Source organism: Capra hircus, chromosome 11 (assembly GCF_001704415.2).
Source record: "Capra hircus breed San Clemente chromosome 11, ASM170441v1, whole genome shotgun sequence".
Taxonomy (NCBI): domain Eukaryota; kingdom Metazoa; phylum Chordata; class Mammalia; order Artiodactyla; family Bovidae; genus Capra; species Capra hircus.
The window spans coordinates 27,050,172-27,062,500 of NC_030818.1; the positions used below are offsets into that span (position 1 = coordinate 27,050,172).

The following is a 12,329-nucleotide window of genomic DNA, read 5'->3' on the forward strand; positions in this document are numbered from 1 at the left end:
GTCGCTGAATGGGGCTCGGGGAAGCTGGATCCCCGAGAGGGGAGGGGGCAGTGCTGGTTAATTTATGGACGCAGAGGCACCACACATGGCAGAGGCTCCTCGATCTGACCAGCCAAGTCCTGGCGTCTGCTTGTTCCCTTTCAGAACACGCATTCCAAGAGCCGGGCTTGTCCAGTCTCCAGGACTCCCCTCCTCCCCAGGCCCCTTCGACTCCACCCCAAACCAACAGATTTCGAAGTATGGAGACTTTTGCTCCACGGCCACACGCCTGATCCCGGCTTCACGGCTGGATCAGCGGCTGCCCATCTGCCCAGTGACTTCCACCTGGTTCTGGGCATTGCGGTCACTGCTAAGGAGTCCGCCCTTTAGGAAAACTCCACGGCCCAACTTGTTCCCCAGGCTTGGTATCTTCAAACACATGTACCCACATTCCGCACACAGCCCCTCATTTCCTACCCCCATTCCCAGGTGAAGAAAGAGTCGGCTGAGGACACTGTTGGGCTGGTGGGGGCAGAGGAGGCCCCAAGAGCAGCTGCCCCCTCCTCACTCCTGTGGGGAGCTTCAGGGGCAAGAAAAGGGACAGAGAGCTTTGGGGCAGGAGGTTTCAGAGTATTCAGTCCCTTCACTTGGCTTTTGATATAGGTTGTGTATGTGGGAAGGCATCTCCCAGTTTCCATGACTTAAAGGGCATGGCTGCCCAGAACGGTCCACCCGGGGTGTTGAGTCCCTGTAGGGAAATCAGACACAGCTGCACGTCCGGCTGGCAGGCCTTGTGGTATATATCCATATTTATATTTATGATTTCTAATTTTATTATAAAATAAAAGCAGAAATATTTCCCGAAGAACATTCACATGAGGGCATAACAGGGAGATGGCAAGTCCGCAGCTCCAGAGGCACGCTCCGCTTGGAGCCGGGTGGCCCTGTCCGGGGAGGAATAAGAGAGCATGGTGGGGCCTCACCAAGACAGAGGGGCTGGAGGCAAGGGGGCGTGCAGGGACTTCTGTTCCTTGGCCCGTTCTCCTTCACTTAAGTTACTGGGCACAAAGCTGACACCTCGGGGAAGGGCCTCTGGAGAAAGCCCGGGTTCAAAGGCCCTGTTTTTTCTTTGCTCTTTCCCCTCCCACTCCAACCCTGGGAAAGTGAGGAATAGGTGGAGGGCACATAGATGGCCAGGCATAAGGAGAAACACTGAGGGGTACAGCTAGCCAGGCGCAAGAGGCTGGCGGAGAGGAGACAGAAAAACAGACAGAGTAACAGAAATCTAGTGAGAGGTGGCAAGTAAGAGGCACAGAGGGAAACAGTGCAAAAGGGGAAAGAAGAAGAAGGGGAAAGGAGAAAAGAGGAGGAAGGGGAAGGAAGAGGAAGAACCATGAGGGGGGAAGGCAAAGGAAGAGAGAGAAGAGAGGGGAGGAGAAGGCAGTTAGAAAGAGTAGGAGAATGGTGTATAATTTATTCCCTTCCCTGGTTCAAGACCCGGTCCGGCCTCGAAAGGACCTTCAAAGCAACTTGATGGAAAAAAAAAAAAAAAAAATCCGGAACAAAGACTAAACCAGAGAGCCATCCGTCCTACCCGGGCCGGCAGTTCTTGCCCTTTCAGCGCGCAGGCCTTTCAATACCTGGTGGGGCCGCCGGCGCGGGCCGCCCTTCGGACACGGTCCCTCTTGGGTCCCCAGCGCCCAGGCCAGAAGGCAAGCGCGTCGAGGCAGGAGGGGCTCTAGGACCCCAGGTCCACGAGGTTGGCCGACATGGGGTTGAGGATGGAGTCCTGCAGGCCGTGGTGGTGCTGCAGAGGGTCCGCGCCGCCTCCGCCCGGCACGGGCACGGGCACGGCGCTGGGGCCCGGAGGGTGGCCCAGGCTATGCAGGGACGGCAGCCCCGGGGGCGGCGGCGGGCTGAGCAGCAGCGCGGGGCTGGACGACGAGTGGTCTGGCGTCCCCGACGGCGTCTTCTCGTCCTCCGAGCTGCCTAGCACCGACTTGCCGTTGCCGTTCAGCGACGCCGCCAGCGGGTTGTGGCTGTTAGAGTTGGAGTTCTCGCTGTTCTCCCTGCAAGAGCAGGAGCAAAGCAGCGAGGTCAGCGGGGAAACCGAGGCCGCTCGGCGCAGTGTTGCCGGGAGCCAGAGCCGCCGCGCGCAGCCTGCGGGTGTTTTCGGCTTCTACCATTTTCTCCTCCAGGTCTGGGCTGTGGTTCTCTTAGTCTCTCCAGACCCGATTTCTTTCTCTATACTTTCTCCCTGTATCATTTCTGTCTCCCCACCTCTCCAGCTCTTAATCTCAGGAATACCTTTCTGCTCTCCTGTGTCTGCCCTCCCTGCTTGCCCCCACTGAGTGGTTAACCTTTCTTTTCCAGAGCAGAGGGACAGGGAAGAAGAGAAGGTGCCTGGATTTTCAGATCACTCCTGGCTGAACACAAAGCCAGGATTTGTCGTGGAGAACTGGTACCAGGAGAGTCAGGAACCCTAGATTTTAAGCTGAGGGTCCACTTGAGGCCTCGAGGTTGAGAAATCTCGCAGGTCCTCATCTCCCTTTGCTTTCCTCTGCTTGAGGGAAATCTGTTGGAGGGACAGGTTTCCAGAGCGAAGCGTCTTTTCCCTCTAGTTCCAAATTGTCGGGGCTGCGTTAGAGTTTTCCCTGTGGGGCCTACGGAACGAGGCCCGAAGGGTACAAAGGTGCCCTTTCCCAGGTGGCACAGTGGAAGCTTCAGCTGGGGCCTGAGGCTGGGGGTGTGGAGGGTGGCTTCTGAGAGAAGGGAGAGGGAAGATGGTTGTTAATCCTGGCCTAGATTCTCCCACCATACCAGAACCTGAGACTCTTCCGCCTTCACCTGGGGGCTGGCCTGTGCACTTAGTTTTTCAGGATTCTGGATACACGTCAGTCTGAATGGAGGGGGACCTCCACAGGGAGAACCCCTCACCCGCAGGGTCTTTCACCAACAGCCCCTCACCCAGATTTGGAAATCTGAATTCTTAGGTAGACTCCAGGGCCTTTTCTTTCTGTTTTCCTGGAAGAGGACTTTCCACAGGGCTGGCAGCTGAATCCTTACAACTGTGGATACCCCAACCTCATGGTCTTAGATACCAGGGTCAGCTGGAAGCCTCCTCCCCGCCTCAGATTATACTGTTCAGCACCCCCAGTCTGACCCCGCCCTTCACTCTGGGCTTCACACACCCAGTACTACAGACCCCAGGTGTCTTGCTTTGCTGTTACACTAAGGTTGGAGTCTGTTCCCACAGTTTCTCTCCCATCTCCTCCTCCAGAACTGGGGTTCTGAGAGGCCAAAGCCACAGGGGCCTCACTGTCAACTGCAAGGCTAGTTTAGGAAGTCTGGGTTTCCCTGAGGACGAGTGACTCCCAGCCCTTCTGTTGCTCTCAGCTCACCCTAGACCTACCGACTTACCCGCCAGAGAGGGTAGAGCCTAAGGAGAGAGGAGCTAAAGGCTTGGCAATCCAGGGAAAGGCTGCTCGGTCCAACAAGGCAGAAAAGGGGACATGTGTTTTTCTTCTCTCCAGGAGCTGACACTTCCTCCCCAAGCCTTTTGCCTCTTGGTCCTTTCAATGCGGGACAAAAGGCTTTCCCTATCAACCCCGTTATCCAGACAAGGAAAATTCTTCTAGGCCCCTCTACATCCAGGCTGTATCAGGAAAGTTCCAATCCCAGTCCTGACCTCTAATCACGCGGCCTGGTGCTGCTCAGTGAGGCAGACGGAAAGTTCCAGGAAGAGCTGGTGAATTCTCGCATGCAGTCTTAAAACCCGCAACTCCGAGAGTCCTCGCCAAACCTCTCAGCTCTCCGACCTGCGGAGAACTATCAGGCTCTGCCTGCGGTATTCGCCCCCCTTGCCTGGAATCCAGGCCTACTGTCTTGCCTTGACCCCGAGGCTCGCTGCTTCTCCACGTTTGCACACAAGCGATCAGGGAGTTAGTTGACGACTGCCCGATTGCTTTGCCCGCTTTAGACAAATTTCTCATCTGGTCTCCCGAAAGAGCAGCCTGGGTTAGATCAGGCCGCAGCAGGGCCCTGGCTGGGACCAGGGGCCCAGTTCAGACCTCTCCAGGGGCTGAGTAGAGGTCCCGGGACCCCCTCTCCCTCGAGCCCTGGGGAAGCTGCTGTGGAAGCTCTACTTACTCGTACCTTTCCTTGGCCTCGGCTGCCCGGTCGCGCTGCCTCCGGTTCTTGAACCAGTTGCTGACCTGCGTGGTGGTGAGCCCCGTGGCCTCTGCCAGCTCGCGCTTCTCGCGGGGTGAGGGGTAGGGGTTGTGAGCGTACCACTCGCGCAGCACGCTGCGACTCTTCTCCTTGAAGCAGTAGCTGGTCTCCTCGCCGTCCCAGATGGAGCGCGGCAGTGGAAACTTGCGGCGCACGCGGTACTTGCCCACCGCGCCCAGGGGCCGGCCGCGCAGCTTCTCCGCCTCGATATAGTGTGCCTTGAGCCACAGTTGCTGCAGCTTGGCGTGGTTGTGCGGCGAGAACTGGTGGCTCTCCAGGATCTTGTAGAGCTCGCGGAAGTTGCCGCGGTGGAAGGCCACCACCGCCTTGGCCTTGAGCACGCTTTCATTCTTGTGGAGGTGCTCGCAAGCGGGCAGCGACCACAGGAAGCGGCCCAGCCGCTCGATGTTGCCGCCCTGCTGCAGCACCTCGCACACGCACGCCACTTGCTCCTGCGTGAAGCCGAAGGTGGGTAGCATGGACATGGTGCCGGCTGCTCCCGCGCCCGCCCGCGCGCCCTCAGCGCGCTGCGCGGTCCGGCATGGGCGCCTCCCCGCCGGACCTTCCTGAGCCAAGAGGCGGACTGGGGGCCCCTGGCCTGGCGCTGGCTCCCGGCGAACTCGGAGTCACTGTAGTACGTCCCCGCGCGGGCCGTGGATCCCGCGCCGCTCCACGCCCCCGCCGGCCGCGTGCCTAGCCAGCGCCCTCGTCCAAGCCCGGGGGCCGCCCGCGGCGCCGCTCCGCATGCTCCGCGCCCTCCCGCCCTCCCGCCCGCCTCTCTCTCGTTCGCTTCTCGCTCTCTCCCTCCCGTCTAGCTTGCTCGCTGCTTTTTTAATAATATTATTCTAAGCGGGCATGAGGCGCTGCGGCCCGAGCCCTGATTGGTCTGGTTATCTGACCCGGGGCCTGCCCGCGCCAGACAATAGTCGGAGTCAAATTATTCGCCATGGAGACGCTGTCAGTCACTGGTAACCCGAGCCCCGGCGGGCCAGGCGGCTCCCCCCGGCCGGCTCCGCTGACAGATCGCCGGGCTCCGCGCAGAGCGGAGGGCGGCCCGAGACAGGAGCCGGAGGCTCTCCAAAAGCCGGGGAGGAGGTGAGGGCCGGGCTGGGGCTGGCGGCGGCGGTGATTGACGGGGCGGACGCCCAAAGAGCAAGGAAGGTGCTGGATCGGGGTGGGGTGGGGGGGCGGAGAGGAGACGCGCGGAGAAGAAAAGGGGAGGACCATGGTGGGGAGGGAAGAGGGGAGAAGAGAAGGCGGAGGACTGTTTAAGGGGGTGCCGGGAAGAAGGAGAGGGAGAGGGGCGGAGGGAGCCACGATGGGGAAGAAACTTAGGGCAGCTTTTCGCAAGGCCTCTCCGGATGCCCCCTGGGTCATCACGCCGTTTCTGGGGCAGCTGTTTGCCGGGTGGATTGTGCCCAGGAGCCGACCAGTGGGGTGGAAGAGTTTGGATGCTCTCGGGCGCCCCTCAAATATTTGACTTTTCCTGCTGACAGTGCTCCACCCCCATCCTAGGAGCTCGGGACCCGACCGGTCTGCTAGGGAAAGGGGGAGGGAGTAAGAGAGAGAAGGGAAAATTTGGCAGTGGCCACAGGCAGACGCCTGACAATCTACTTCTTGGAGGATCCCGCCTTTCCTTCGTCTCATAACCGGGCCGGCTGCCCCGCGGCCGGTACCGCCCGGCTGAGCGCTCTCTGCTTCTCCCTGGGCGGGGACACAGACTTAACTCCACGGGTCCCACCTCCCGAAATGCGCCCGGCACTTCCGTGCGGCCTCTACGGAAGTTAACTCCGGTGGGCAGAGCCGGTGGTCTGCCCACGGCAAGGCGAGGGCAGGGAATCTTGAATTCGTGGCGCTTCCCCTGTGGGTGGTCGGGGAGGACCGAGTGGAGGCAAGATCCACACCCCCTTCTGGCCTCTCTACTCCGACTCGGCTCTGGCCAACTCCAACATGAGAACCGGGTCGCTGAGCTTAAATGAGCGGAATGAGGGGCTTAAAAAGGGAATCTTGCATTTTTTACTTCTTTGTCAGGGCGCATATGTAAACACGTGCTGCTGGTTCTCTTTCGAGAAGGGCAGAGCTGGGAGAGCTCTGTGAGAGCTGGATGGAAGAGGTGGGTGTTGTGGCTGTTTCTACGGTTTTGAAAAGCCCCGGGGTTAGATCCTTCACTGAGTAGTCCTTTCCACCTCCGCTTCGCCTGGAGGCTGGAGTCTCGCTGGCTCCCAGTGCCAGGACCCAAGCCAAAACAGCCTGGGCTCGGCATTCAGTTTAGGACTGTGCAGTCTGTCTAGGTCACGCTTCTCGGTTGGTTCCTACCCCTTTAAATTTACTCGGAAGTTGGTGTTAGGAACACTGGAATGGGGGGGGGGAGGGGGAGTCCAGAACCCCTGGTTCAGGTTTTGACTTTCCCTGGTGTTTTTGAGCAAGGCACCTATTTATTCGTCTAACCCTTAGCAACATTTCCCAAAGTTCCCTGCTCTAAGCGTTCTAGCAGTCCTCTGGGGGACTTGCAGGCATGAATGAGTGGAACCCAAGTCTCCCTAAGACTTTTGCCTCTGGGGGCTTGTCCAGGTGTATTGAGACCATAGCTCCCTGCAAAAGTTCAGGTGGCATGTTCAGAGCCTGCATCTGTCTGCTGGGAGGAGCCCTGCTGTGTCCAGGCCACTTTATCCAGAGTGTTGTGCGCTGCCACACAGAGTTCACCTCAGAGTCGGGCTTAGAGGACTCTGGAAAACATGGGGAAATACATATCCCTGGCTGCAGTGAGGTTCAGAGCCCACCTTACTGGTCCCAAGAAAGGGCAACCTATGCCTTGCAAGCCCCCTTTCTCAGCCACAGGGTTAACAACTGGTAGGCAGGTCCCAGCCATGGCCACCCCGTGATCAGGCTATAGCTGTGGTGAGCACCCTGGTCTCTTGCAGGCGAGTGGGACTGGGCAGTAACTTCCTGGCATGAGACTCTGGGCCATTTTACAGCCTCATTTTCTCCACTATTAGATAAGGCCTGTGTGATTTTTAAGGTCCCTGTTTGTTACTGGAGTGAGTCTAAGAATATTAACCTTGAAAAGGTGGGTAAACTGCCCCCTCAGCCACAGCTTCTACTGGGAATATGCCCCTCTGTGGCCCCTTGGAGCTGCAAGATTGAACTTCTTTTGGAACTGGGTCCTGCCCATGTTCAGCTAAGGCAGATTTTCTGGAGCTTCAGACTTACTGTCCTTTCTAGTGTTGCTCTCTTTGTGGCCTCTGGGTGTTGAGCCCGTTAGACCTGCCAGGAGTACACCCGTGGCACCTGCCATCTTGGACAATACCGTTTGTGTCATATGGAAAGAGTAAGCACAGAAATCCTGTATCACCATTACCCAATGCATGCATATATGTCCATGTGCCACTCTTCCTTTCTCCATATTTGTAGGAAACTGGTTCTAGCAGGTCTGGGCTAAAACCTTTTGCTAACAGCAGCACCTGAGTGCCTGCCCTAAAAAAGCCTACTGAGGTCAGCTAGGGCCTCTTTACACTCTGCATCCCTCCCTGTCAGCCTTTGCCCCACAGGATAGAGCAACTGGCAGGTGTTTGGGTCTTCCAGGACTTGATAGATGCCAGCCTGACCCTAAGGCAATCTCAGCCCCAGGTTCCAGTGCTCAGAGCACCCACTGGAGAGCCTGAGGTTGCCAGATGCCTTGGGTCTTCCTCCCCTGCCACCCCTTCCAACCAATCCAAGAAATCTATGAAATATGCAATCTATTCCTCCCCTAAGACACACTTGAGAGTTCCGCACAAATCGGAGAAGCTCCATGGCTGCGGAGGAGAAAACTTCTGTAGACCTCTGGAAATTTGGGTCTTATTGAAATGTCTCTTTCGCCTCCAAGTAGGCTGGAAGTCCCCTGGGATAGACTTTCTGGAAGGCAGCCGCAGGTATGGATGGGTGTTCTTTAATGAGCCCACACTGACCAAATGCCCCTGCCATGACTCTTGGACAGGGACAGTCTGGGGCTGGGTACCCACAGATGGCACCCATTGCCCATCCCAGGGGTGGCACATGGCCCACTCCAGGGACTTTCAGAGAAAGGGAGAAAACAGAGGAACCAGCCTCCCAAGGGCTCCCCTCACTTTGAGTTGGAGCTTTTTGGAAGGAAGGGGGTGCTAAGGAGAAGGAAATGCTAGCTGGCTATTTCCAACGCCAGCAGAGAAGGGGGCAGGGGTTCGTTGCCAAACCAGAGGACTAGAACTTTTCTCTTTATTTTTTCCAGCCTATACAGACTCCAGAAATCCGCTGAGCAGACAGGGCCCCTTGCACCGCCCGCCTCAGGCCTTCCCGGCGGTTCTGAATCTCTGGGGCGTCCGGGCTGGGGTTGGGGCTGCGGAAGCAGGGGTGGGCGGGCCGCGGCGGCAGACCCCCGTTCCCGCGCACGCTCGCCCAGACCTGGCCTCCTGCTTGGACTTCGCTCTCGTTTCGTTGAAAGCGGGCTCGCATCGCCTCGCCTCCGCCAGCCCTCTGCAACCAAACCCCCTCCCCTCCCCGCCGCACCCCGCTATTTTCTGTTGGGGCCGACGTTTGGGGCAGGTCAGGGCCCGGGAATTCCGCTCGCAGAATTCTCCGTTTTTGAAGACGGTTCCCGCTGCGCCCTGCGCCCCGGTGCGGATGCAGGGCACTGGGCTCCGGGTGGCCGCTCTCGTGAAACAGCGCGAATCGTGGCGTCGCCTGCACCGCACGTGGCTGGCACGGCCGCAGGCTCCCAGGGCCGGAGCAACAGGATCCCCCGGGGGCCGCCGCTGCCCCTCCGCCCTGGCGGCCTTTTGCTCTGGATCCATGCGGCAGCCTGGAGCGCCCTCTCGAGCAAACGGTTTGGAGGCCGCGGGCTCACAGGGGATCTTGCTCAAACGAAAAGAGCGAGAATTTAGGGCTCGGGGCTGGTCTGGGGCCGGAAAACCCGGGGAATTGGCCCGGGGTGGCGCCAGGGTCGAGTGGGACTTGAGATGGGTCCCCAGGTCTCGGGCTCAGCCCGCCTGCCTACGACGCTCGGCCCGGCTCGGGGTTTTCCGTCCCCGCCCGCGGTCCCGGCTCGGTCCCGGAGACCTTCCTACCCGCGCGGCGCTCCCTCCAAGGCTGGCAGCGGACAGCGGGACCCTTTGCCTGGGAGGGGGTTGCGGGGTGCGGAGCGTTGGGCATCCAGGTGAGGGGGCCAGGCTCTCGGCTTCGGGTTAAAAAGCCGCGGAAGTCCGCCGCCAGCTTTCTCCCGCGGAACCGCGGAGGGCCCGCGAACCCGGCCCTGCCTTTCCGCCGGGTCTGCCTGCGAGCGCCCCCACGCGGGAGGTCCCAGAGTCCCGGTCGGTGGGTCGGTGCGCGGTTTCCCGTAGGCCTCTGGCCCAGCCGGGAGAGGTGCCGGGGAACGGCCGCCGGTTCCTTCCTGCTCAACAAGCCCGGCACTGACTGGCCGGTCGCGCGGGCAGAGAGGGCACGAGATGGGGGGCGCGTCCGTGCAGCGCGCTCCCTCGAAGACAGACACACATCCGTCCCAGGGCACACTAAGTTGCCAGGGTTTAATCCCATGATTCTTGAGGGACCGTCAGTGGCTTTTCACCGTCGCATGTGCCCCCTGGAGACACTGGATCTGCCTGGCACACAGTGGGCGTCCAGGAGATGTTCGAACGGATGCCTGAATGACCAATGGGATTAGACTGTCAGCAACAACTGGGAAGTACCAGGCCAATAAGAAAATGGCCCTCTTCTTCCTCTTTCCTCCCGTGCTTTGCTTCCAGCCTGCTTTCTTCCCCTCCTTTCTTTGCAGGGGAAGACTCATGGCGTTCTCCAGCCAGAATCCTGGGTGCTGTAGCCTCCAAAGGGCTACCTAGAAGCGACAGACCTAACACTGTGCTCTTAGCAATTCGAGATCTAACTGCCTATAGCAGTACCAGGCTCCCTTGGGCTGCAGGAGAGTTTTCCAAGTTGAGCTATTCTCATTTTTGTGGGGCTGCTTCTTTAGTTGCATTTCCTTAGTTACTTTACAAAAATCCTCTGTAGGCAATGTGTAGATCAGGTTTCCTGTAAGAAGGGACTTTTTTCTTTCTTTCTTTCTTCTTTCCATTACCTGTGAGAAATTCTATCCCAGAGTAGGGATTCCTGGCTTGGCACTTCTCTCTCCTGCAGTATCTATTTTTATTACCATTAATTACAATGCATCAGCCCCACTCATCAGTGATACCCCTTTCCCCTGGCTGGTGACTGCTCTTGGCTCTCCTGACTTGGGTAGCTATGCCTGGGCCAGAGGGCACTCCCACCCCACCACTGAAGGCAGCCACACAGGGCTTTCCAGTAAGTATGCGTTTGAAAAGGGAACCTGGAAAAAGCCAAGATTGTTCTTAACCTGGAAATCCAATACTGTATTTTGTTGTCTCTGTGAATTAAGGCTAAAATCCAGGGACTGTTTCTTTTAGAAGAATGTGTGCTAATTAATTTATGCATAGCACTGTGAGAATGCTTTAATAAAGTAGGTAGAAACAAGATATAGCCCTACCAGGGACGGCATGTAACTCAGGGAAGCCGGTGCACGAGACGACTGCAGAGGGACTGTCAGTCTGTAATAGATGTCCTCTGGTAGCACTGTAGCATTCTGTTTTGGGATGACAGATGTGGTTGGCCCTCTGGAAATTACCATCTTTGTTCCGCCCATTCTAATACAGTTGCATTGTTAGTAAATGTTCTCATATGGGGAAGGTAGGCTGGCTAGGGCAGAGGACATGGGCTTTGGCAGCATATAGGTCTGGGTCCTTGGTCGCCAATTTAGTAAGTCACTCAATCTTGGGGCCTTATTTTGCCTATGAGGATAACAAACAGTAGGCACACAAAAAGTATTCAACATTTGCTTATTGAATACAGTTGCACTGGGGACTGGAGATAAAAGTTTGTGAGCACCTGGTTGACAGTAGGTGCTCAATAATTGAGGCTGTGTCATTGGGATGATAGGATGGTATGTTTACGCAATTGCATATGTTCAGTGTGCTTTCAGAAAGCACCTGACTTAAGTGTCTAAAGGCAGATTTAATTTCAAGATGACGAGTATTATCAAGCCCCCCTGGTTTCCCAGACCTGGGCTAGGCATCATGGGAAGTGCTCAGGTGTGTGACGGGAGGTTCTGGAGCAGTTGGAAAGACAGGAGCTTGTACATGTGCAACTCCCTTGGTGTCAGTAGTTCACCATCCATGGAAGCCTTGGAAAGAGTGTGGGCTTTGGTGTCAGGCTATCTGGGTTAAATCCTGCCTCTGCCACTAAGTAACAGTGTGACCAAGGGTAAGCTGTACAATGTTCTGGAGTCAGTTTCCTAGTCTAGGGAGAATAAAAAGTAGGGGTAACAAACCCCTTTACTTTGCTCCCCAGGGTTGGGGAAAAGGAAATGAGCTAAGCATGTGAAAAGACTGTGTCTCCATTCAGAGAGGAACAAGAGAACTTCAGCTGCCATAATATTTTGTAATATCTTATGGTGTTCCCAGGGTTTTGGTCTCATTAAGACAATTCTCAAAGAAAAGATAGCTGCATAAGGGTGTGACATCGCATGTTCCTTTGGGGTTGAGACTGAGGTTTCTCCCCCTGTTGTGTTTGTTTTCAGCGTTGAGTGCAAAGCAGAACTCACAATGAAAGCTCCATGGTGGGTGTGGACTGTGTATATGTGACCCAGAGTAAACGAAGCAACTCCCCTCCTCTCTCTTAACTCCTTCCTTGTCAGCTCCCTGCTCCTTGAGAGAGACAGCCAGGAGTATCTGTTCTAATGTCTTTGATGGGTAGAGTATCTTCTATGTACAAAACAGTATACTAATGCAGAGTGGGTACCATAATCCTATATACTGGGTTAGCATTTTCAAAGGAGGAGATAGTTCAGAGGTTAAGCAACTTGACCAAGGTCATACAGCTGGTAAGGAGCCTCTGCAATTTCAGTTCTTAAGACCAAAATCCATAAAGCCATAAGCCTTGCTGCTGTTAATTCCTTTTCAATAGTAAAAGTAATATTAGGAAGTATTGTGCTATCTCGCATCATCTCAAAATACCTCCACAAGCCAGGCATAATTACCTGCTCCATTTTGTAGGTGGTGACACTGAGGCTCAGAGACATTAAGTACAAGTCCAGCAGC

The 12,329-nt window shown here is 56.6% G+C and overlaps 1 protein-coding gene across 1 annotated transcript; it reads right to left on the reverse strand.

Annotated features, from left to right (window-relative positions):
• Positions 789 to 4,957, reverse strand: SIX2 (SIX homeobox 2). The gene is made up of 2 exons (XM_018055185.1): positions 4,135 to 4,957; positions 789 to 2,048 (listed from the first exon to the last, which is right to left on the reverse strand). Exons 1-2 carry the CDS (start codon positions 4,692 to 4,694, stop codon positions 1,718 to 1,720), a joined length of 891 nt encoding a protein of 296 aa, XP_017910674.1. The 5' UTR covers positions 4,695 to 4,957; the 3' UTR covers positions 789 to 1,717.